Here is a 26,914-nt window from a genome sequence, read left to right as displayed (position 1 = left end):
AAAGGCTTATCGAATTATTTTATATCTATAATTTCAGAGCTTGATATGACCTTAAAGATAATTTATTTGGGAAACAATACTCTACCTTCATTATATATATTAACCCTTTGACCTTTATATTATGTGTAACATACTTTATTTATAATTTACATTTATATACTCTTTATTGTTTATTTTTAATACTATATAGTGGTTAAAGGCATGGGCTATGTACAGAGTCATGAGCTATGGAGTCCAAGCTCTAGATCCCAGCTCTGCTAATGACCTGAGCACTGTGGCTCAATTTTCTCACGTGAAAACTAGGAAAACACTACCTATTCACTGAATAGTTGTAAGAATTCTATAAGATAATCTTCGGCATAGTGACTGGGACACATAGCAAGTATTTTTAGTAAATGGCAGTTATATATACTGGTTACAATTCTTATTTATTAGAGAGAACTACTCTAACATAAACAGTTATTCAACATTTCTGACCTAGCTAATAGCAGTGCTGGAGCCCAAATCTCTAGACTACTCTCTGCATCTCCCAGTACAGTTTCTCGATTTTAAGCCAGAATTAATTTATACAATTCACAAAAACTAACTTCTAGGGTTTAAAAATTCTCCTAAAGTTAAAACTGGCAATTCCAAATTATTCTGTGATGCTTTGTGGCTCTATATTTAAAGCAATTTAACATAATAATTCTAAAAACTGTAAGTTTTTATTTGTAAGTGACTATAGGTTTCAGTGAAATTTACAGACAACATGTTATTTAAATAGTTAGAATATATATGCCACGAGAATAAGGACTTTGTTCACTGATTCACACTATGTATAAAGCAGTGCCTGGAACATAGTTGTTGTTCAGTAATTACATGTTCAAGAAATGAATGAACAAATCATGAAGAATCAGAATTATTAATAAGCCTGTGTTTTCTATTTTCAGTTTATAATCCTATATATTTAATTCCCTTTCTGTATTAATTGAACAGCAATACTAATAATTCATGGAAAAAGTTAAAGAATAATTTCTACCTGTTACAGATTGAATGCTTGTGTCTCCCTAAAATTCCTATGTTGAAGCCCTAACCTCCAAGGTAATGATATTAGTTTGTGGGGCCTTTGGGAGTTAATTAGATATAAATGAGGCTATGAGGTGGAGCACCCATGCTGGAATTAGTGCTCTTACAAGAGGAAGAGGCATCAGAGCTTCATCCCTCTGCCATGTGAGACTACCTCAAGAAGGAAGCAAACCTTTGAAGAGGGCCCTCACCAAAACCTAATCATGACGGCGCCCTCATCTCAAACTTCCCAGCCTCCAGAACCGTGAAAAATAAATGTCTGTGGCTGAGACCATCCACTCGATGGTATTTTATTATAGCAGCTTAAGCCAAGAAAATGTGGTTTCTAAATGTTAATTTTTGCAGCAAAATTTCTTACGTCTGGCACAGATTACAGTTCAGTTATCTCTGTATTTCCTGAGTACATCCTGAGACAGGGGAAAGGAGGTTAAGAATTTGGTAGGATTAATAATAAATCAATGTTCTATATTCACATTTATAGAACCCCCAAAGTGAATTCAATATTCATTCCTTTGTCTATCATTGATCTATGAACTTTTCATACCTACTCTATTAATATGAGAAACTACAAGAAGACATATCTAATCAGGGATAAAACCTGTTTATCAAGCTTGGAAGGCACATTAGATTACCAAGTAAAAACAAACCTTAAGACGGAACCCAAATATAATAGCACACAAAATATTTTTTTTTAGTTTTCAACAGACTTTTATTTATATAAAGCAAACTATAACCTTATCTCATACCTGCAAACAGAAAAAATTTTTATAAAAAGAAACAGTTCACTACCTACAAAGACCCTAAATATGTCCCTTTTATTAAAACTGTATTTGAATGTAGTAAAAGATAGGCCAAACTAAATGAGTTTATTAGGAGCTTATTCCTTAAGGTTTCTTTATTTCTATTATTCTTCTGATGTTACTGTTTTATATGATGATATGAAAAGAAATATGGGCTGAACTATAATGACTTATGGTGGAAAATAATCAAATTTTGCCATTGAAGCTTTTCTTCAATCTAATGAGACCACAGTGAAGTTAGGGGGGAAGAGGTTTTGAGACAACGTATCTGTAAACAAATACTTACAAATTAATATGACAAAGAGTATAATATGTAAAAGCAAATAGTTTCAAATCATTCTGAACCCCAGTATTTGTATTACATTATTTGGGCAATAACTTTGTTTTTACAAAGTAGATCTATAAAGCCTATAGTTATCTACTATATCTTTTTCTAAGTACTTATTTAGATATATATTTTTATCAACATCCCACCTTCTCAACTTAGTTGCAGGCCATCAAATTACCACTATTACTCTTAGATATGCCTCAACAGTCAAAAAGCCTTCCAGTTCCAAAATGAATGACATTAACTTATCAAATTATTTCAAAAAAGTTTTTAATTCTAAAGTTTTTAAAAAACCTATTCAGGTATCAAACCGACTTCTAAATAGGCAGGGTATTAGGGAAAACATCTGTGATATAATGTTTTATATTATAATTCAAAGAGAATTAGCATTTACATAATTCATAGGGCTGAATCCTCTAGGAATTGGTAACAACACTGCTATTAATACATATATCTGAATGAGATCTACCCTTTCAATTGTGTAACTGAAGAAATAGATTTCAGTGTAAATATACAGGACACCTAGATATATAATACAACACTTTACAACCTGGAGGTTCTAGATCTCCATAGCTTGGAAAAACAGAAACAAAATTTGAGTCATTTCAATTAAAATATGTAGTTTCTATGAATGTATTTGTACACACTCATCACACATATTCTATTTTACCCTTTAACTAATATGTTAAATAATCTTATTTGGGGATTTAATAACATATTTCTCAGAAACTATAATTAGCAATTACAGATGTCCAATATCCAGATTAGCAATATCAGGTATCTTGGAAGGTAAATAAATGATTAAAGGTCAGTTTTTGCCAAGTATTTTAAACACACGGATTTCATGAGGAAAATAAAAATACAAAACCTCACTTGTGATTTATTTTTAAACACTTGAGAATCACTGATCCAATAAAATCCAAAAAGAAGTAGGTACTCCAGAGTCACAATTACTGGTAATATGCAATATCAGTGGACGCTTCCTCAAACAAAACTCTTTCTACTAAAAAAACTTACCCCAAGTAGTTGGTTAATAAGGTCTACTGATGATTCTAACTTAAAGTTCTTACCTTGCTTTTCATGGCAGAAGAATATGGGCCTAAAAACAAACCAGGCAGAATTTCCTAGAAAAAAATATTGAGCTATTTACCACCAGTAATTTAAATCTATACAAAATATGTACCATGTTAATAATTTGCTAAAAAGTTTATTATTTAGGGAGAATTTTCTAGCAACACTGAGCAAATGACTGGGAAGAGAAATGCAGATGTGCTTTATATAACAGGATGACACATTTAAAATTTAAATTAATTCTGAAAAGTCAGGTACTTGAACTTCCATAGTGCTTTTTTATAAGCAGTCTGAGAATTAGTATTTTTGTCTTTTAGTATAATTAGTATTTTTGTCTTTTCGATTACTAAAACACCTCTAATTTTACTTCTATTCTCTGCTACAATCTAGAAATAAAAGTTATAAAAAAATATCATCCTTTTGGAATTACACAAAATCTTATTCAATCAAATGAAAAGTAGCACAAGATTCAGCAATTTAAATAATAACATCTGAATCATGAATTAAAATTTATTCTATGAGAATTCAATATAGAAGCTCTTCAGTAGGGATATACCTTACCCTATATACTAATACAATTTTGTACTTCAATTCTATGGGATATCAGAATTATTTGTGTATAGATTTAATTTAATAGCTTCTTGTATATAGAAACTAACTAAATTCTACTCATCTTTACATTCCCCATAGCACCAAGTAAAATACCTCACAGGTAATCATGTATTTTTAATAAGTGAATTTTCACTAAGAGAAACAGGTTTTTTAGAGGTCAAGGAATTCCTGAGGAGAGACACTGCTTGACCTTGGGAGTGGCAGAGCTGAAAAATGCAACAAAAAGTTTTGCTATGTAGTAGGTTCAGTTCAGCTGCTCAGTCGTAGCCAAACTCTTTGCGACCCATGGACTGCAACACGCCAGGCTTCCTTGTCCATCACCAAGTCCCAGAGCTTATTCAAACTCATGTCCATCAAGCCAGTGAAGCCATCCAATCATCATCCTCTGTTGTCCCCTTATCCTCCCACCTTCAATCTTTCCCAACATCAGTGTCTTTTCCAATGAGTCACTTCTTCACATAAGGAGGCCAAAGGATTGGAGTTTCAGCTTCAGTATCAGTCCTTCCAATGAATATTTAGGACTGCTTTCCTTTAGGATGGACTGGTTGGATCTCCTTGCAGTCCAAGGGACTCTCAAGAGTCTTCTCCAACACCACAGTTCAAAAGCATCAATTCTTCTGCACTCAGCTTTCTTTATAGTCCAACTCTCATATCCATACATGACTACTGGAAAAACTATAGCTTTGACTAGATGGACCTTTGTTAGCAAAGTAATGTCTCTGTTTTTGTTAATTTCATAGTGGCAGTCAACATCTGCAGTGATTTTGGAGCCACCCAAAATAAAGTCTCTCACTATTTGCCCATCTACTTGCCATGAAGTGATGGGAACAGATGCCATGATCTTCGTTTTCTGAATGTTGAGCTTTAAGCCAACTTTTTCACTCTCCTCTTTCACTTTCATCAAGAGGCCCTTTAGTTCTTCTTCACTTTCTGCCGTAGGGGTGGTGTCATTTGCATATCTGAGGTTATTGATATTTCTCCTAGCAATCTTGATTCCAGCTTGTACTTCATCAAGCCCAGCATTTCACATGATGCACTCTGCATATGAGTTAAATAAGCAGGGTGACAATACACAGCCCTGACATACTCCTTGTCTGATTTGGAACCAGTCTGTTGTTCCATGTCTAGTTCTAACTGTTGCTTCTTGACTGCCATACAGATTTCTCAGGAGGCAGGTAAAGTGGTCTGGTATACCTATCTCTTTAAAAATTTTTCACAGTTTTTTATGATCCACAGAGTCAAAGGCTTTGGTTAGTCAATAAAGCAGAAGTAAATGTCTTTCTGGAACTCTCTTGCTTTTTTGATGATCCAGTGGGTGTTCACAATTTGATCTCTGGTTCCTCTGCCTTTTCTAAATCCAGCTTGAATATCTGGAAGTTCACGGTTCACATACCGTTGAAGCCTGGCTTGGTGAATTTTGAGCACTACTTTACTAGCGTGTGAGATGAGTGCAACTGTGCAGCAGTTTCAATATTCTTTGGCATTGCCTTTCTTTGGGATTGGAATGAAAACTAACCGTTTTCAGTCCTGTGGCCACTGCTGAGTTTTCCAAATTTGCTGGCATATTCACTGCAGCACTTTTACAGAATCATCTTTTAGGATTTGAAATAGCTCAGCTGGAATTCTATCACCTCCACTAGCTTTGTTTGTAGTGATACTTCCTAAGACCCACTTGACTTTGGACTTCAGGATGTCTGACTCTAGGTTGAGTGATCACACCATTGTGATTATCTGGGTCATGAAGATCTTTTTGTATAGTTCTTCTGTGTATTCTTGCCACCTCTTCTTAATATCTTTTTCTGCTGTTAGTTCCATACCATTTCTGGCCTTTATTGTGCCCATCTTTGCATGAAATGTTCCCTTGGTATCTCTTATTTTCTTGAAGAGATCTTTAGTCTTTCCCATTCTATTGTTTTCCTCTATTTCTTTGCACTGATCACTGAGGAAGGCTTTCTTATCTCTCCTTGCCTTTCTTTGGAACTCTGCATTCAAATGGGTATATCTTTCCTTTTCTCCTTTGCCTTTAGCTTCCCTTCTTTTCTCAGCTATTTGTAAGGCCTCCTCAGACAACCATTTTGCCTGTTTGCATTTCTTTTTCTTGAGGATAGTCTTGATCACTGTCTCCCATACAATGTCAAGTTATCACTAATTCATTCATCCCATATTGCATTTTTTCCCATAAATTCCCTTTATTAAATGTTGGTTTGTACCATCAAACAAACAGTCTTTATCAGTTTCCTGTGGAAAATTCACCTGCTTATTCATTTAAAATTAAAAAAATTTTAATTTCAGTATAGTAGATTTATAATATTATACTAGTTTCAGGTGTATAGCATAGTAATTCAGTATTTTTGCAGATTATACTCCATTAAATGTTATTATACAGTAATGGCTATAATTCTTTATCTGATACAATAAAAACTTGTTGCTGTTTTACACATAGGCGTTTTTAATCTCTTAATCCCATACACCTAATTTGTCCCACCACACTTTGTCTCTCCTTTGGTAACCACTAGTTTGTTTTCTGTATCTTTATAATTGCTAAGTCGTGTCCAAAACTTTGCAACCCCATGGACTGTAACCTGCCAGGCTCCCTTGTCCATGGGATTCTCCAGTCAAGAATACTAGAGTGGGTTGCCATTTCCTCCTCCATATAGTGTGAGTTATTAACTCAATCTTCTGGAGAACTTCACTAAATTAACTGAAGTTGACTGGAAATCAGACACAAATGTGAACAGTTAAGTGAAAAGGGTGATCTGCCTTACAGTCTACTCTCCAGAGTTTATCTAAACTACACAAACACAGAAAGCAAACTGCTTTCAGAAATAATACAAATACTGTGCCCAATTTTTCAGATGAAGAAAAACAACGTGACTCATTAAGCACATACATATATAACTATTTCAGTAATTCTAAGAAATTTCATCTCCCATCTTTTTAAGAGCCACAATTAACTTTTAATATGTTAATATTTAAAATACTCAGTGATGAACCTACAGATCATGAGTCAATGGGACTCAAATCCTTTGTGAAATTAGGTTAAATTATTTAATAATGATAGTAACAGTAATACAGGTTGGCTGGAATAAAGAAGAAGGTTGTCATACCTGCATCTCTCGTCTCATAGGGTAGGTCCACTCCTTAAAAATGGAAGGAAAACATAAGAAAAGTAAATAACATTATGAAAAATGTCACCCAATTATAGGTCAAAGATGTAATATACAAGTGTACGGATTTTTTTAAAATACATTATACTTAGAGAATATTCTATAAACACAGCAGATCAAGTGGCTTCATAAATATGTGAAAATTTAACTGACAAGAAAAATGATTAAGTTGACTCTAAGTAGTCAGGCTTCCAAAATTATGATTATGTTACTTTATAACAGACTGAATAGTTCAGTAATTAAAAGTATAGGTATTCCAGATGTTTCTCGCAAAAATGATACTCTAAATCAGAGATGTAAAACAGACACCTTGTCATTTTGCCACCTCTAATCAACTGACAGTAGATAGCTATTGGGCTTCCCTTGTGGCTCAGCTGGTAAAGAATCTGCCTGCAATGAGAGAGACCTGGGTTTGATCCCTGAGTTGGGAAGATCCCCTGGAGAAGGGAAAGGCTACCCATCCACTATTCAGGCCTGGAGAATTCCATGGACTGTATAGTCCATGGGGTTGCCAAGTCAGACATGACTGAACGACTTTCACTTTATTGGCTTCCCTGATAGCTCAGCCAGTAAAGAATCTGCCTGCAAAGCAGAAGACCCTGGTTCAATTTCTGGGTCGGGAAGACCCGCTGGAGAAGGGATAGGCTACCCACTCCAGTATTCATGGGTTTCCCTTGTGGCTCAGCTGGTAAATAATCCGCCTGCAATGCAGGAGACCTGGGTTCGATCCCTGGGTAGGGAAGATCCCCTGGAGAAGGGAAAAGCTATCCACTGCAGTATTCTGGCCTGGAGAATTCTATGGACTGTATACTCCATGGGGTTGTAGAGTTGGACACGACTGAGCAACTTTCACTTTCAGACAGCTATTAATTAAACTCTATGTGGAGAAAAATTCAAGGAAGAAAAGAGTGCTGTGATCATTGAACAACATCTGCAACGGATGAAAAAAGAACAGAATATGATAGGTATTTATCTGCCATGCCTGATCTAAACTGCTAGATGCTTATCAAATAGCCTTCCCCATATCTCACTTGGGCTTGATTCTGTCTAGTTCAAGTCCCTTTAAAGAAACACTTTACATCAGTACAGGGTTCATTCTTGGAATGCAGACCAAAATAAAATAGCTAGAAAGGGAAGCCGCTCAGTCATGTCCGACTCTGCGACTCCATGGACTGTAGCCTACCACGCTCCTCCATCCATTGTCCTTCAGATTTTGCAGGCAAGAGTAGGGTGGCCATTTCCTTCTCCATGCAAAATGCCAACGCAAAATGGCAAAGACAGAAAAAGTTAGAAGAAGAAAAAAGCAATTACAGTGAATTGAAATGAGGAATCAAATACACTACAGGTAGTCTTCATTTGTAAATGGACTACATTCTATAAGTTTCTAGCTTAGTTGCTTAAAACTAGAAATTAAAAATAGTAATTAGGTTTCTGAAGTTAAAACTGCAAAAAGGTTTTTTAAATTTCTTTAGAAAATTTTAGAGTTACAGATAAGTTAAAAAAATGTACAAAGAATTCCCTTTACCCTCCATCCAGATTCCCCAAGTCAGAAAAGTATTTTTAACACAGAAGGTAGAAATGTTATATTTCTGTAACAGAAAGAGAGAATATATACTCCTACAATGACTATCAGCATTCCTTTTTTTTTATAAAGAGAAACAAAATACATTTTTTGTTTCAAATCTTGAAAATCTCAACAATGTAGAATTGGTCTATAAACCCTGAGAAACCAAATGACTGTTAAAATATATTTTCCAAAGTATCTTTAGCTTTGCACAGTGGCAGTATCATAGCCAATGAAGTTTATCTGAGGCATGTTAACTGTAAATTCAAAGTATCTTTAAATGCACAGATGAACTAAGTGAGGGAAGTCCCCAGACAGACACACACAAACACAAGAAAGCACAAACCCAGCAAGGGCAGTAAACACTGAAACACAGCATCCTGAGAAGATCTGCTAGTCTTTTCAGTCTTATGTTTCTGTTCTTCTTTTTTTTTTTTTTTAATAAAAAATAAAATTTTATTCATATCTTACACTTAACAAAAATGTTGCAGACTTAGATGTGAACCCAAAATAACAACTTTTAGAAGAAAACATATGAGAATATTTTTGTGACTGGGTTAGGCGAATACTTCTTAAATATGACACCAAAATCACAATACATAAAAGAAAAAATTCAATAAACTGGACTTCCATCATGATACTAATATGTGTTCTTTGTAAGAAGCATTCACAGTTAAAAATTGAAATTGGAGCCATGAACTGGAGAAAATACTTGTGAGGAATGTATTTGATAAATAAACTAACTGTATCTATATAGAACATAAAAAGAACTCTTAAAACCCAATAATAAGATTTGGAGAAACGAGGAGAAGATTGAATTAGTGATCAAAATCATCCCAACAAACAAGTCCAGAACCAGACAACTTCACTGGTAAATTCAACCAAACGTTCAAAGAAGAATTAGTATCAATCCTTTACTAACTTTTCCAAAAAACAAAAAAACTGGGAACACTTTTCAAACTCATTTTATGAGGACAGCAGGTTGTTCAGTCCCTAACTCATGTCCAACTCTTGGTGACCCTATGGACTGCAGTAGGCCAGGCTTCTCTGTCCTCCACTATCTCCCAGAAAGTGAAAGTCACTCAGTGGAGTCTAACTCTGCAACCCATGGACTGTACAGTCCATGGAATTCTCCAGGCTGGAATACTGGAGTGGGTAGCCTTTCTCTTCTCCAGAGGATGTTCCCAACCCAGGGACTGAACCCAGGTTTCCTGCATTGCAGGCGAATAGCCAGTATTCTGGAGAATTCCATGAACTGTATAGTCCATGAGGTCGCAACAAGTTGGACATGACTTAGCAACTTTCACTATCATTATCTCCCAGAATTTACTCAAAATCCTGTTCACTGAGTTGATGATGCTATCTAACCATCTTATCCTCTGCCACACCCTAATCCTTTTGCCTTCAATCTTTCCCAGCATCAGGATCTTTTCCCGTGAGTCAGCTCTTAAAATGGATGTAAGAATGAAGTGCTAAAATAACCAAATCTGAATGTAGAGCTCAAATAATTTTTACAAATATACCTACCCACAAAATCACAATTCAGATGGAGATTTCCATCATCCTAAGAAGTTCCCTCTTTCCCCTTCTCAGTCAGTATCTCCTGTCTTCAGATTGACTCTTATCATTACAGATTAGTTTTGTCTGTCCTAGAACTTCATGTAAGTGGAATCATTTGTTGTTTAGTCACTAAGTCGTGTTCAACTCTTTTGTGACCCCATGGACCAGAGCCCACTCGGCTCCTCTGTCCATGGGATTCCCCGGGCCAGAATACTGGAGAGGGTTGCCAGTTCCTTCTCCAGATCTTCCAAACCGAAAGATCAAACCCTCATCTCTTGCACTGGCAGAATTATTTACTAATGAACCACCAGGAAAGAATCATACAGCAGTACTATTTTAGGTTTGGTTTATCTCAACCTAATGTCTATGAGATTCATCTATGCTGCTGTGTATGTCAGTAGTTTATGCCTTTTTATTGCCGTGCAGTCACAACTGACTCATTCTCCTGTCCATGGAGATTTAAGTAGCTTTCAGGTTTGGGCAATTATGAATAAAGGTGCTGTGAAAACTCTTTTATATGACCTTTGATGGACATATGCATTTATTTCTCTTGAATATATAAGTGGCAATTAAATGACAATCAGAGTAGGCCTGTATCTGGCTTTACCAGACACTGTCAAAAGTTTTCCAAAAGCAATTTATGCTCCCACCAGCAATGGATGGGAGTTTTAGTTGTTCCACGTTCTCACCATGGTCTTACTTTAAATGGCACTTCACTTGAGAGAAAGCCTAGGATCTGCTCAAAGTGGGAAACGAGATCATGACCAAAACACTAGGTCCCCAAGGGGCAATACCTTCAATGAAAACACACTGGAGGGAGCAGAAGCTTACTTTATCCCCATAAAAATGAGTACCCCTGCCTTTCCTATCTTTGGGTCTGAGTAGGTGGTGGTGGTAGTAGTGGGATGGGGTCTTAACCAGTCTGACTCATGAGACCAAGTGAAAATTTAATGTCAAGTTGTCCTGAATAGATAGTGTCCTGGGAGAAGTAAATGCATTTTCTCTCTGAAGGAACATACCCTAAACCTAAATCAGAAATAATTCAAAAGTTAAGTTCTAAGATACTCACAATTTAACAATTCATTTAAAAAAGGAGGAAATGAGCCAGTATCAGAAGCCATACAACTGAATCACATCCACAAAAACTTCAGATATTAATTACAATAAAAAGTATTGCTGTCTTTGTGGATATGATAAAACATTCACTATAAGAGTACCCTTCAGTTCAGTTCAGTCTCTCAGTCGTGTCCAACTCTTTGCAACCCCATGAACTGCAGCACGCCAGGCCTCCCTGTCCATCACCAACTCCAAGAGTTCACTCAGACTCATGTCCATCGAGTCCGTGATGCCATCCAGCCATCTCATCCTCGGTCGTCCCCTTCTCCTCCTGCCCCCAATCCCTCCCAGCATCAGAGTCTTTTCCAATGAGTCAACTCTTTGCATGAGGTGGCCAAAGTACTGGAGTTTCAGCCTCAGCATCAGTCCTTCCAATGAACACCTAGGACTAATCTCCTTTCGAATGGACTGGTTGGATCTCCTTGCAGTCCAAGGGACTCTCAAGAGCCTTCTCCAACACCACAGTTCAAAAGCATCAATTCTTCGGCACTCAGCTTTCTTCACAGTCCAACTCTCAAATTCATACATGATCACTGGAAAAACCACAGCCTTGACTAGACAGACCTTTGCTAGCAAAAAAAATCTCTGCTTTTGAATATGCTATCTAGGTTGGTCATAACTTTCCTTCCAAGGAGTAAGCGTCTTTTAATTTCCCGGATGCAATCACCTTCTGCAGTGATTTTGGAGCCCCCCAAAATAAAAGTCTGACAGTGTTTCCACTGTTTCTCCATCTATTTCCCATGAAGTGATGGGACCAGATGCCATGATCTTCGTTTTCTGAATGTTGAGCTTTAAGCCAACTTTTTCACTCTCCTCTTTCACTTTCATCAAGAGGCCTTTTAGTTCCTCTTCCCTTTCTGCCATAAGGGTGGTGTCATCTGCATATCTGAGGTTATTGATATTTCTCCTGGCAATCTTGATTCCAGCTTGTGCTTCTTCCAGTCCAGCGTTTCTCATGATGTACTCTGCATATAAGTTAAATAAACAGGGTGACAATACACAGCCTTGACGATGCTGTAAAGAGCAATACTGCATAGGAACCTGGAATGTCAGGTCCATGAATCAAGACAAATTGGAAGTGGTCAAACAGGAGATGGCAAGAGTGAACACTGACATTCTAGGAATCAGCGAACTAAAATGGACTGGAATGGGTGAATTTAACTCAGATGACCATTGTATCTACTACTGTGGGCAGGAATCCCTTAGAAGAAATGGAGTAGCCATCATGGTCAACAAAAGAGTCCGAAGGCAGTACTTGGATGCAATCTCAAAAACAAGAGAATGATCTCTCATTTCCAAGGCAAACCATTCAATATCATGGTGATCGAAGCCTATGCCCCAACCAGTAACACTGAAGAAGCTGAAGTTGATCGGTTCTATGAAGACCTACAAGACCTTTTAGAACTACACCCAGAAAAGATGTCCTTCTCATTATAGTGGACTGGAATGCAAAAAAAAAAAAAAAAAAAAAAGAGTACCCTTAAGTATAACCAAAAATTAAGAAATCAATTTTTTAAAGACCCAAAAGGAATATGTAGAACTGAAAATGTACAATTGAAATGAAAATCATCAGATAGGCTAAACAGAAGAAAGGACACTGTTAAAGGGAGAATTTGTGAATTAGAAAACAGAACTAATGAAATGACCTAAATCCAGAGTTGGAAAATATGAGCAGTTAACAGACAGGTAAGATAGAAGTAAAAGGTCTAACATCCATAGAATCTAAGTTCTAGAAGGAAGGGTGAAAAAATAAAGGGGACATATTATACACAATATTAATACAAATCTCCCAAAACTAGTTAAAGGTACCTTAGAAATAGGCAGCTTATAAGGGAAGGAAATGCACAGATAAACAGGAAAAGAGGAAACTGCTCAGCATAGCAAACACAGAAAGATTTTTTTTTTCCCAGACTAAAAGCAAATAGAAGAATGGAAAATATGAATAGAGGCCAGAAGACCTACATATATGCAGCCAATTAATTTTCCTGAAAAGACACCAATGTAATTCAATGGAGAAAGAAAAGTCTTTCAACAAGTGATGCTGGAAATAACTGAATAAATGTCTGGAAAATAAAATAAATTTTGATCTTGACCACACATGCACACATGTGCGCACACACAGACAGACACACACAAATGTCTCATGTGTCTTCATTGCTGTAATCTACTTCCAATACTTGATGACAGTGCTTGGCACACAGTCCATCAATCAAAGAGATGCAGCTTTGTGTGGGCCTATGAGACTTGACCCAAAGAATGTTTGACTCCTGTGTGCCTTAGGAGCTCAGTTGTGTTCAACTCTCAACAGCCCCGATGGACTGTAGCCTGCCAGGATTCTCTGTCCACGGAATTTCCCAGGCAGGAACACTGGAGTGGGCTGTCATTTCCTCTTTAAGGGATCTTCCCAACCCAGGGATCAAACCTACCTTCCATCTCCTGCATTGGCAGGCAGGTTCTTTACCACTAATTCCACCTGGGTAAGCCAGTGGGCACTCACTAACTGTTGAATGAATGAAAAAAAAGTATGTGTGTTTGTGTGTAAACATAATGTAAAAATGATATAATTTCTAGAAGAAAACATAGAAGAATATCTGCAACCTTGGGAAAAGAAACAATGTCTTAAAGAGGACACAAAAGGTACTAAGCACAAAGGAAAAACAATTTAGTAAATTTGATTTAATGAAAATTAAAAAATTCTGATCAACTGAAATATACTGTAAGAAAACAAAAGATCAAGCCACAAACTGAAAGAAAATATTTGTAGTACATACATTCAACAAAAGACTTATATCCAAAATACAAAATACCAACAATAAAGTGAAAACCTAATTTTTAAAACGGGAAAATAAGTGAACAGACATCTCATGGAAGGTAACTAAAAGGCCAATATGACATGAAAACATGCTCAACATCATTAGTCAGTCATTAAGGAAATTCAAATTAAAACCACTACATACCCACTAATGACTAATGTTAAAAAGTGACAGTACTATGTATGTCAGTGTTGATGTGGAGCTAGTGGGACTCTCAAACACTGCTGATGGGAGGATAAAATGAAATGCTAATAATACACTTACTCTATTAATTGAGCAATTCTTAACAAAGATTTGCTAAAGAGAAATGAAAACATATGTCCACCAAAAAGACTTGTCCAAGAATATTCAAAGCAGCTTTATTCATCATAACCCCAAACGTCTATACACAGTATACTCATACAATGAAACAGTACTCTGCGATAAAAAAGAATCAACAACTCATAAACACAACAGAGATGAACTTCACAGATACTATGATCAGTGAAAAAAGTCATAAATGAAACAGTTTCTTTTGCATGATTCCATTTATATGAAGTTCAAGAACTGACAAAACTACACTATGGTTATAGAAATCATAATATTCATTGCCTAATGTGGGGTGTGGTAGGGGTTGCTTGGAAACATGAGCTAACTTCCTATGTTGGGAGAAATGGTCTATATCTTGACAGAGGCAGTAAACACTGGTGTATATATTTAACAAAACTCACTGATTGTACATAATATCTGCATTATACTCTATGTAAATTTTATAATCTCTATCAAAAGGAGAGAGAATCCGGACAAAGACAACAGATTACATATAAATAAAAGATAATTCAACTAACTGATTTCTCAACTACAAGAATGAAACGCCAGAAGACATTCAAAGTGGTGAAATAAATAACTGTTAGTCTAGGATACATATTGAGAAAATCATCTTTCAAGAACAAGAGTGAGATAAAAGACAATTCCATACAAACAAAAGAGAGTTTACTACCAGCAGACTCTTATTAAAGGACATCTAAAGTATGTATTTTTTAAGAAAAAGTACTGCTGTCTCTATTTTACATTTCTACTTTAGGCACTGAGAGCCTACATAACCTGACTTCAAGTTCAAGTAGTTTGTTCATCACTACACTATACAGTCTTTCAATGTAAGAAGGAACTATAAGCAAATATATAGTTATATTTTAACAAATATAGACGATATGATTAGCTTATAGAGATTAATAGGAAAAAGTATATAATTTACAAGCCAGTAGAGGGGTAAATGTAATCAAACTGTACAAACTGAATTGTTTATCTGCTTTTATAACATATTATAAATTATAATTATAATAATTATATAACAACTTATAACCTTCTTATATTGAAAAAATGTTAAACAAGTCAAATACTCTTGTCATTTTAGTCACAGAACCTTTAACCACTGAGCACAGTACCTGCAAAGAATATGCATTGAGGAGATTCATGGCACTACACTCTATGGATCTTACTTTTGTTTTTTAAAGATTCTCTAGCAGCCTTATATTCCTGAAAAAAACTTGTCAGAGTTGTGAGAAAGAATGTAATTAAAGAAATGTGTACATTTGAATTTACTAAAACTGAAATCGCTACATTATGTGTGACAAAAGAACAGAGGACCATATATAGAGAAGTGGTGTACATATATTTTAGGGAATATGAGGCAATATACCTGATGGCACTTAAAGCCACAGGAAAAACATGTGCTTCTTCCTGGTGTCAATTTTATCATAAATTCCACCTCCCTCAACCCCCCCGAGGAAAAAAATATTTTCACTGACCACTATCTTAGAACATTCATGTTAAAACAAACATGAACATATGAATAGAATTCAAAATTTACATAAGTGAAACAAGAGGCTTCAAATAAATTTTGAGCTTCTCATAAGGTTGTATTCGATAGAACACATATGCTGTATTTACAGAAGAGATAACAAAGGAGTAAGAAGCAAGCTGTATAGAAGAGAATGAAAAATTACTCCTATTCACCTGTTATATGACTTGCTGTAACAGGCATGGTTCCTTTGAAACCTAGAACGTCTTTTCTTATAGAAAATTTCATCTGGAGCATTTCCTGGTGCCAGCATCAGATCCTGATCTCAGAACAAATCTTAACAAATGCCTTGTCTACCAATTCTGCCTTTAGATCAGGACTTTGAAAGTCATTTATGGCCACAGTCTTGCTCTACCAGACATGTATCTGTCTGAACATATATCTAATAACCAAGTCTTGCATATATCACACACAATCTTAATCTCAGCCTGCCCACATTGTTTCAAAAATCCACCTCTTTAGAGATGGTAGTGTTAATAAGGCAGACTCTCATTATAACTGATATGATGTATTTTGAGTTACTCCTGTAATTAGTAGAATCAATTTCCCAAACTCTGCTGATTAGCCGAGCAGTCCAACTATGTTTCTCAAACCACAGCAAGCCAGTTAAGCCAAAATATTCTTAATTGTAAAACACACCATGCTTCTGATGGGAATTCACAAGTGAAAATCCTTCAATCAATATGAGCTAGAAGATACCACATATTAAAACATCTTTCAGGCTCTCTTCTTACTTCTCAAGCAAATGCAATTACATGACCTATAAAGTTACACTTAGGGGACAGAAAAAATGCTATAAAAATGTTCAAAGACGAATAAACAAATAAATGTACCAACTTAGGCTGGTTGAAACATAATGTTTACAAATACCAAGAGGACTGTTTAAACAACATGTTGGGGCAGTTAAAAAAAAAAAAATCAGAATACTATACCTGAGCTGGGACACTTCACAAAACAGGAAAAGTAGTAGTATAGTTTCTCTCACCGCTCCCCACCCCCAAAAAGATCCTCTTCAGAGTAACCTCTTTCCTTCTGGCCTAGCTCAAGTTCTGCTTAAACCAAAGGACCAAAAGAGATTTTTACTTTAAAAATGAGAGGGTTGGGAGGATATGGAAAAACAGATAAGTATTCCAAATCAGTTACTTCTAAACCTAACTCCCACTGGAATTATCTAGTTCCATCTTAAACCAATTAACTCAGAAAAGGAGTCCAGGCTTGGTTATTTTTTAAAAGTTCCTTGAGTGAGCCTACTCTTGTTGTTTAGTCGCTCAGTGGTTCCCGACTCTTTGTGACCCCTTGGACTCCTCTAGCCCACCAGGCTCCTCTGTCCATGGGATTTCGCAGGAAAGAATACTGCAGTGGGTTGCCATTTCTTCCTCCAGGAAATCCTCCCAATCCAGTAATCAAACCTGAGTATCCTGCATAGCAGGCAGATTCTTTACAGCTGAGCCACTGGGAAAGTCCAGCAAGTGCTACAGAAGCTTAGAAACCTGGGGATTGAACTAATCTGGAGATGGGAGAGTGGACACGAGGAACTGGCAAAATCAGGGAAAGCTTCTCTGAAGAAATGATGCCTCAAGTGGGATCTAGGCCAAGAATAAGTAGTTAATCAGTAGAGGGCAAGGGGAATGTGCTGGCAGTCATGGCAGGGGAAAATTGTAGTTTAAAGGCTTCTAAGGTAGGGGGAAAAACATAGAAGCATTCCAGAAATGGAGAGAAGGTGACTATGGATAGGGACCGAATGGAGCAAGGGGAAGAGTCGCTCATAACATGATTAAGAGAGGTAGGTGATGCCAGTTCACACAGGACCATGCTGATGACATTAAGGGTCTGAACTTTATCCTCAAAACAACAGGAAATTACAGCAATTTTAAAGGAATGACAATCTTTTTGCAAGCTGATCTAAATTTTTGCTAGCAACCATCCTGGGAAGAGTGCTCTATCCAGTATTTCAAGAAACTTGGAAGTAATATTTTTATAGAGGTGACAGGATCACAAAGTTATCATATCCTGATTACATCAATCATTAACAGTCTTCACTGAAATTACTGTACCTGAATTTCTTTTTTACTTAAGCAAGACTGGCATGTGATTGGGAGTACTTCCTATCTGGAAAAAACTATGCTGGCTAGTCACCATAATTGTGTAAGACCATTTGCCACTTTACATATTTCACTGGAAATTAAAAAATTAACATTCTGTTTTATTAGACACTTTACCATGTGTAATTAACTAGATGCCCTATTTATGATTATTTACAGTTCTGTCTGGCCAGAAAGCATCTTCCATCTTCTGTGAAATGCTCCTATCATCTTGGTGGGAGGGCTACCAATGATAAACTTGAGTCCCCTTAGCCCAGGAAGTGTGTGACCTAGACTGGATCCCTCACTATACTCACCCCTTCCTGGCTCTCCTGACTGATACCAAGGATAAGCTAATCCACTAGATTTTAAACACTAAAGCTTAGAGAAAAGTGCCTTTCCCCCTTAATGTGAATGCTCTAAGGGTCTGACCCTCAAGCAACTGATGGTGAAACTTGATACCTGTGGAGAAGCCCAAGAAAAAGAACAGATCTTGACAGAAAAGAGAGACAGGCATTAATGAAAGGCAGGGGCAGTACTGCTGCATTTTAATACCATCTAGTCAAGTCTGTTGGTATTAAAGACTGAGCCACTTCACTTTCACTTTTCACTTTCATGCACTGGAGAAGGAAATGGCAACCCACTCCAGTGTTCTTGCCTGGAGAATCCCAGGGACGGAGGAGCCTAGTGGGCTGCCGTCTATGGGGTCACACAGAGTTGTACACCACTGAAGCGTCTTAGCAGTAGCTGCAGTCAAGTCTCTGAAACCAGTATGCACTCCAAACTTTCTGGATTTAGTTACTTCTTTTCTTTGTTACTTCTGCTCCTCTGGTTTCTGTCACTTGTAACTGAGAGATAACAAACATCCAATGCTACAGAATAAGGAAGGAACTGGCTTTCAGTAGATGACATGAATATCATTATGTACTAGGGTTAAGTATTCTCTCCAACACAGGAAAAGCAGCCAGCAGGAAAGAAGCAAGCTGTGTTCCTAAGAATTTTACAATCTTTGCAAGGATAAGATGTATTATTATTCAATAAGAGATTAGATGCAAAGTCTGTAAACATTTTAAACTATCACTATTAAGATGAGAACAGGGAAGAATTGAGGTGTATTTAAAAGGACAATGAATTAAGAACGAGGACACCAAGGTGCACTAGGAATACCATTTATTCTTAGTAAGCTACAATTTCTTCATCTTAAAAGTGGGAAAGCTCTACATTATTTCTAAGGCTGCCTAGTGTTGAAATTACGAATCATTTCAAGGATATATAAGCATACTCTTCATTCACATTATTCCATATAAAAGAAAAAAGTATAAAATCATTCTTAACCTAAATTCTACTTTTTTCCTATTTGAATCTACTCTTAAAACATGAAATTCTCAAGGATTATCATCAAAAGCAATAATCCCCCAAATCAAAAAAAGTGAACCAACCACCAAAGAAGACATTCAATAGAATGAATACCTGCCATAAACTGATCTCTTAAAAGTAGAAATTTAACATTTCTTTCTTGAGACTACTAGAGCGCATTCTGTCTTCAGAAAATTTCTAATTTAGTAGTCTCCAACACCATAAAGCATTTTAAACTAGGAATAGATGCGGGAAAACGCAATACAAACGTTAGGGAGGGAAGATGTAAGGTGGGATGAAAAGAACCCCGAGTTAGAAATCAGGAGACCAAGTTATAAAGAATTTTATTCCCCATATTAAGTTCCCTCCAAAGGGCAAGTTTTTTGACTGATGTTTTCAGATTCAAATGAGCTAGTTTCGTGACATTTTACTCTGATGATCACGGCTTGCCTCAAAAACACCAAAAGCAAATCAAACCAAAACAAACCAACTACTTCGGGAAACTTGTTGAAGGCACACTTCCAAGTTCAGGCCCCACATCAATTCCACACGTGGGCTCATGTGTCCCACAAGTCAATCGATGACACCAAAGATTATCCCTCAAAATGAGATTAAAAACATACCCTTACATTGCTTTGGCAATGAAAGGGTTATCTTACTTCAAGTAAGTCCTCGACGCCGAATCTGATGGGAAAAGGACTGAAGTAAGTAGACCAGACCCGGCCCGGGCGTCTGCGGAGGGGAAGAGGAACTCCGGGCGCCGTGGTCGGGGCAGACGGCCCCGGAGCGCGAGACTCCGCCCCGGGGTCCCGAGACGCCCTCAGGAGGCAACGGGGCTACCAGTAGGTGAGGGCTGCGACGGTTGGGGCCTGGGGTCCGCCCCTCGGCGAAGAGCCACTGAGGCCTGTGCGTGTTCGTCCCTGCCAGACTCACCTCGGCGTCTTCTTTGCACTGTGGGAGCGAGGGGAACTCCAGCTTCACGTCCTCCATGGTCCGGGCCCGCGGGTTTGTGGGTGGGGCCGGGTAGGAGTGGGAGTTACCCGCCGGCCGACCCTCGGGCAGGCAGTGGCGGTGAAAGGAAAGGTAGACAGGACTGACCGGGAGGCAGCGGGCTTACAACTAACACACGCAGACTATAGGGTCCCGGCGACTCCGGCGACAGCGGCGGCGACAGCCGGGAAGAGGGTTGGGCGGCTCGTATCCGGCCGCCATGCTGCTGCCGTCTTCCTCCCCTCCGTGCTTCCGCGCCCCTCAGGCCGCCCAAGCTCTAGCACCAACACGAGCCCTACAACCGTCTCCCCTCCTTCCCCCTCCCGCCGTCCCCGCACCGCCCCAGCCAATCCCAGCCTACGCTTGCCTTCGGCCCACCCCCCTGCGGCCGCCAGGTGTCAGCGCGCCGCCGCCCCGCCCCTTCGCGAGCGCGCAGACGCGGGGGGGCGGGGCCCCGGAGGCGCCCCGGCGGGAGCTCGCTGGGTGTGGAGGAGGTGGGGCTGCCGCAGTAGGGAGAACGAAGGACTGTCCTGGGAAAGGCAGTGGGATAATCTGAAACAACTCTGCCCTTTCTGGATCCAACGCAAATCCCTACTTTGGTGTAAGAACCGGGAAGACATCCTAGCCACCATACGAAACTGGCATACGAAAGAAAACTATAGTTTTCTCCCTTCCTGAGAATCCTGCGCAATCTGTGGTGAGGTTATAACCAAAAGAGTAATGAAGAGTTCACCTGAAAATTATGTAATGCGACACAGAGAATGAAACACTTATCACTTTTAAGCAAATCGAAACGGTGTACTTTTAACAATACTTGGGAATATGACAATTGGAAAATATCAGAAAAAATCTTAAATAAGAAAAATTGATAGCTCACTGATTTGTACATAACACTGAAGGTCTCTTCCTTTAATTTTAAGCTTATTGCACTTCAACGTATTAGTAAACTATAAACTATATGGCTTTCAATATCTTTTTAAAAGGAGTTTGAATCAGTTAATACGATATTGTTAATAAAGTTCAGGTATATAACACTTTTTCTGGGCCTAGGGAGATAATGGTATCTTTTTTGTTTTTAAACAGATGAAGAAAATTAAGATTAGTGGAGGAACCCACACTTAAACATTCAAGATTTGTACACCAAACTTCCTCTTAAAAACGACCCCCCCCCACCCAGCCACCACTGCAAATTACAATGGAAATAATAAAAAAGATCACATTGATATTTGACCTAAACCTGACATCCTATTACTTTTTATAGTCATATTTATGAAACACACTAAATATATAGAGAAATAGAACTGTTTAATAATTTTAAGTATTAAATGGCTAGTTTGAGGGCTCCATTTTCTTTACCACTATCTGTAAATGGTTCTCTTTTATAAAAAGGCACATATTACTCTGCTAGCAAGTTTTTTATTAGAAGAATGATTTTATAATTACCTGAGTCATATTCATTTCTTCAGTGTTTACTAAACTGAAGATAGTTTCTTTTTTTTAACTGCACCTTTAATAACATAATCTTAATTGATGCCCAATGATGATTTCCTGTTGTAATTTGTTAAAGCTTTAATTGCCACATAATATGAGAAAGAATTGTGTATAGGTAACAGAACTTTTGTTTTGAACACTCTGACATCAACATCCCCTACATCAGACACTCTGAGCCTGGTATCCATAGATACCTATGGAGTCCATGGGTGAGCTTGGGAAATAATACATCTCGCAAGTTTTAATATATGCAAAATTGTGTGTATATATGTGTAAGTTTTTCTGAGAAGAGTGTACAAACCTCAAAAGGAAATTAGCATCTTACAAAAATCAAGAAAACCAAGTCACATTTAATAGCAAACATTACTTTTAATCATAATCTTAAAAAAAAGGTATGGATGTGCATGTACTGTATCAATCAACTATCATACAGCCTAATCATAGAAGGCAAAAAATAAAGAGTTTCTGGAAGGACGGATATACAGATATAGACTCTCTCTCTCTCTCTCACTCACACACACACACACACATCTATGTTACATATAGTAAAATGGTCTTGAACACTGAGTGTAGGTACTGTGTTCAAGTTCAAAAATCTACGATCTAAATACAACTTCATCTTGGTTATTAGTTTATTATACTTACTAAAGAACCTAATAGACCATTGTAAATGTAGTCTTATAAAAGACAAGAATATTTGTAGGAGAACTAAAACAGATTTTATTAAACTTTTTAGGATGAGGAAAACAAGTGATATAAAATAAGTCATAAGAAATGCTCCCTGGTACTACTATCTCAAACCATTTTCAAGGTTTTACAAAATACTCACACAGCAAATACAAAAAGCTTCAACATACTCTTCTGACTTCTGCTGCAATAAATGCAACATTAACAAACATACAAATTTCCTCTGTACTTCTTAAAAGCAGAATTACTGAATTACTAATTTTTACAATGTTATTCATACACATTTTTATTCATATGCTATTAATGAGATCATTGCCAATACATACATTATTTTAACTTTTTAAAAATTAAGCCAATAGATGTCATGCAGCGATCAAAAACCTTACAGTAAATTACACAGGTTTGTAGTCCAATTTAGACTCTAGCTTCTTAGAATCAGCCACTTTTCTGACTGCTTTCATGAAGTCTTCCTGTACTACAAAATCATGATCGGCACGAATTGCAAACATACCTGTGGAGAATAAAACAACACGACTGCTATATTTAATATGTGATTATTTATTATAAAATAATGAAGAAGAGTTAAGTGAAATGAGTGAAGGTGGTCAAAAGGTACAAACTTCCACTTAAAAAAATAAGTCCTGGGGATGTAATGTACAGCATGATGACTATACTTATTAACACTGCATTTTATATTTGAAAGTTGCTAAGAGTAGATCACCAGAAAAATATTTTTCTATGTGCAATGATGGAATGTTTAGACTTTCTGTGGTAGTCATTTCATAATATATACAAATACTTAATCATTATGTTGCACACATGAGACTAAATGTCAATTTAATTTATATATCAATTAAAACTATATCTCAATTAAAAAAACTTTAAAGAAAAGTAAATATGTAATATTATTCTATGGAATAAATGTGAAGGAACCCAGATGTACTACTTCTCAGCAAGCAGTTCCAATTTGTTAAAAACCACTATCATTGTTCAACTAATTTCCATAGCTATAGTGAACATTATTTTCCAAACCAAAAATTAGGAAACAATGAAACAATTATCTGGATACTTAACTCCAGCTCACATAGTCCCTGTATTTAAAGGCATCTTGAAAAAACAAAAGTGAACGTAAAAGAGAAGTCACTCAGCTGTGTCCTACTCTTTGCAACCCCATGGACTGCAGCCCACCAGGCTCCTCCATCCATGGGATTTTCCAGGCAAGAGTACGGAGTGGGATGCCATTTCCTTCTCCAGGGGATCTTCCCGACCCAGGGATCGAACCCAGGTCTCCTGCACTGCAGACAGATGTCTGAGCCACCAGGGGAGGCAACGAACAAAACCCAGCTATCAACAATACATAACATTTTAGGCAGCTCTTTCCTAACTCTACATGCAGCAATCCCCTGGAAGGAGGGAGCGCATGTATGGTTTGCTGCTGCTGCTGCTAAGTCGAGTCAGTCATGTCCGACTGTGCGACCCCATGGACTGCAGCCTACCATGCTCCTCTGTCCATGGGGTTTTCCAGGCAAGAGTACTGGAGTGGGGTGCCATTTGCCTTCTTCGATCTATGGTTTGGGAAAACATAAAACAACTCCAGTAATTTTGATACCTTTTCCTTGTTAATAATCAAAAACTTAGTGAATAAGAATTAAATAAAGTCAACAGTGGGCTTTAACAAAAACCAATGGCATTATTCATGTAAGAAAATTTACCTTTTTCATGTACAAGTTGATAACATGACTTTCATATTCAAATAACAATTCAATTTTTGCTTTCAAATTTTTGACAAGTTACTTGTCAAATACTACTTGACAAGGAGGTAAAGGTTTGTAGGTGTTTTTAAGAAACATTAATTGTGTCATAGATGTAGGTCCCAGATTTTTAGACAAACCTAATCTCCCAATAAGTTAAAACTAGTAAAATAAAATTATCTACTAAATAAATGAATCCTACTACTATTTTCACTTAGGATCTGCTTATACTGAATTTTCACTAAGATTAAATGACTGGATTGCAATAGAAAATTTCAAGGGTTGCTTCCTGTCTTCAAGATTTCTATATAAGAAATCTTGGCAATAGTTATTCTGTGCTATCCTCAGAAATTAGGTGAATGGAAATGACTGGTTTTTTTAATAGTGAAGTTTTAAAACCTGTTTAAAAGGCTGTAATTTAATTAGGCAAGCTATTTTTCCAAACCTTGTGCATATTACTGTTTCCAAATAATTTTTAGTGAATGAGTGAATCTGAGATACATTCTAATCCAAAAAAAAAAGATAATCTCAGGATTTGAATGGGAAAACACAACTATAATTGAATTAAATATATTTTAACTCATAGAAAGATATGTTAACAAAAAAAAAAAAAAAATTGAAGCTCAATAAAAAGAAAACCAAATTCAGTCTCCAGATGAGAAGCATAAAAAGCTTAAATTTTAATCCACACCAAGTTACAATTCTTTATTGGGAAATAGCTAAAAATAAACTTTAAAAAATGTGGGAAAAAGAATATAACTTAATGGTATCAGCTTTTAAGATTATGATACTGCTTTTGTTTGGATTTCAGTTTCACCAAAAAATCTTCTAATAAGTTGGTCCAATGTAGATTTTGAAAGGAGAATGTCATAATTTAAGTTGTGGGCTTCCCTGGTGGCTCAGTTGGTAAAGCATCTGCCTGCAATGTGGGAGACCCAGGTTCAGTCCCTGGGTTGGGAAGATACCCTGGAGAAGGAAATGGCAACCCACTCCAGTAGTCTTGCCTAGAAAATTCCATGGACAGAGGAGCCTGGTAGGCTAGAGTCCATGGGGTTCCAGAGAGTCCAACACGACTGAGCAACTTCACTTTGCTTTGCCTTTAGTGTAGGTTACTGAGTTTACCTCAATATTTTTGCTTATTAAGCCTTTGTGAGCATGATTTACTGTGACTTCTACTGAGAGTTTCTGGACCTGGAGATTTTGATCCAGATACTGAGTCACAGTATACCCATGAAGATACTCCTATGGAGAAGCATGTCTGAGGAGCCTCTTTAAACACTGGTGAATTTACGAGAAACGTTAAAAATAAGGCTAAAGGTAAAATGAAAACGAGGAAATCACATATTGTAATACTTAAAAACTGTTCATATGCAACCTATGAAAGTCTAAAATCTACTGTAGATATTAATTTTTTTAATTTAAAAATTTTGTGTGGAGGACAAATCTAAGTGACTCTATAGGGTTTTAAAGCCACTTGTTACCAGAAATAAAAATCATACAATTCACAGAGAAAATCATACTAAAAACCTACTACATTTCCACAAATTGCATGAACACAGAATTCATAAATCCATCTTTCAAACTGAACTACTGGCTGACTAGTGTCAGAAGGCCTGTCAACCATTTTGCAGCAGATGGAGTGACCCCCAGTGCTGGCTCGGCTGGGTTTCTAGCACAGGCATGGCAGTTCTGTACGGTCTCAGACTTACTTACTCCAGGGGGACAGCATGCTATCACATGCAGGTTTTCCCATACCCTACCCAGAGGCATCTGTAACTGCCAAGAAGTTAACTTTCCCAAGAAGATCTCGTCCCATGGAGGAATAGAGGATAAGAGCTGGTAAATAAATGCTCTGGTCTCCCATATTTCAGCCAGACAATCCTGGAAAGAATTCTGTATGTTTCTCTGAAGCTTCATCAGAATCAAACACCTCCTGCCTACAACAGTTACTTTAGCTATGTACCCTTGTAACAGCCTTCCCTCTTTGCATCTGACTTGCCCTGTTCTCTCCTACTTCTTGGACTCAATTTCCCAGAAAATAACAAGCACTCAAAACCTTGCGAAGTCCAGGCTCTGCATCTGGACAAACCCAAGCACATTTTTAGCAAATTAAACAAATCAAAATCAAGAGTAAAAACTGTACTTTAAAGCCTTACCTGCTTCAGTACAAACATTTCTTAGGTCTGCCCCATTAAAGCCATCTGAAAGCTTCACAATTGCTTCATAATCTGTTTAAGAAAAATACTGGAAATTAGTTGTAAAAAAAAATAGTTACAGTAGACCTTTACTTGAATTATGACCATATAGAAAATTTAATTTAAGAGCTTGCTTTGAAATAAGTCAGCTAGGCATCATCTGTGTCAATATTCCACAATATCAACAACTAAAAGCAATACTTCTGTTAAGTAAACCAGCACCAAGCAGAAATAAACGTACTTCTAAAACCCTAAAACCAAGAAACAATCGAGATCTGAAAGCATCTTAACCTGTTTCTACACAGAGACAATTAAACACATGTGAACTTCATGTATCTGTCATGTTATGACTCTAAATTGTAACCAAGTTTATAATTTATAAACTGTAACCAAGTTTATAATTTATAAACTGTAACCAAGTTTATAA

At 37.1% G+C, this 26,914-nt stretch overlaps 2 protein-coding genes across 4 annotated transcripts in view; both read right to left on the bottom strand.

Annotated features, from left to right (window-relative positions):
• The window catches only part of STYX (serine/threonine/tyrosine interacting protein), a 47,636-nt gene extending 26,953 nt beyond the window's left edge, over positions 1–20,683 (bottom strand). The window contains exons 1-3 of one of the 2 annotated variants that reach the window (XM_040225869.1): positions 20,307–20,683; positions 6,984–7,016; positions 3,264–3,317 (exon numbers count right to left, since the gene is read on the bottom strand). In XM_040225869.1, the coding sequence (XP_040081803.1) occupies positions 3,264–3,317; positions 6,984–7,016; positions 20,307–20,363 (144 nt within the window). In that variant the 5' untranslated portion in view covers positions 20,364–20,683. The remainder of the gene's footprint in view (positions 1–3,263; positions 3,318–6,983; positions 7,017–20,306) is intronic. The other variant, XM_040225868.1, reaches the window with a different exon arrangement.
• A 1,515-nt stretch (positions 20,684–22,198) lies between these two features.
• PSMC6 (proteasome 26S subunit, ATPase 6) overlaps positions 22,199–26,914 on the bottom strand; it is a 24,862-nt gene continuing 20,146 nt past the window's right edge. The window contains exons 13-14 of one of the 2 annotated variants that reach the window (XM_040225866.1): positions 26,449–26,520; positions 22,199–23,052 (exon numbers count right to left, since the gene is read on the bottom strand). In XM_040225866.1, coding sequence (XP_040081800.1) covers positions 22,934–23,052; positions 26,449–26,520 — 191 coding nt within the window. In that variant the 3' untranslated portion in view covers positions 22,199–22,933. The remainder of the gene's footprint in view (positions 23,053–26,448; positions 26,521–26,914) is intronic. The other variant, XM_040225867.1, reaches the window with a different exon arrangement.

This window comes from Oryx dammah, unplaced genomic scaffold (genome assembly GCF_014754425.2).
Source record: "Oryx dammah isolate SB20612 unplaced genomic scaffold, SCBI_Odam_1.1 HiC_scaffold_26, whole genome shotgun sequence".
Classification (NCBI taxonomy): Eukaryota; Metazoa; Chordata; class Mammalia; order Artiodactyla; family Bovidae; genus Oryx; species Oryx dammah.
This window is presented reverse-complemented; position numbering and strand designations above follow the sequence as displayed.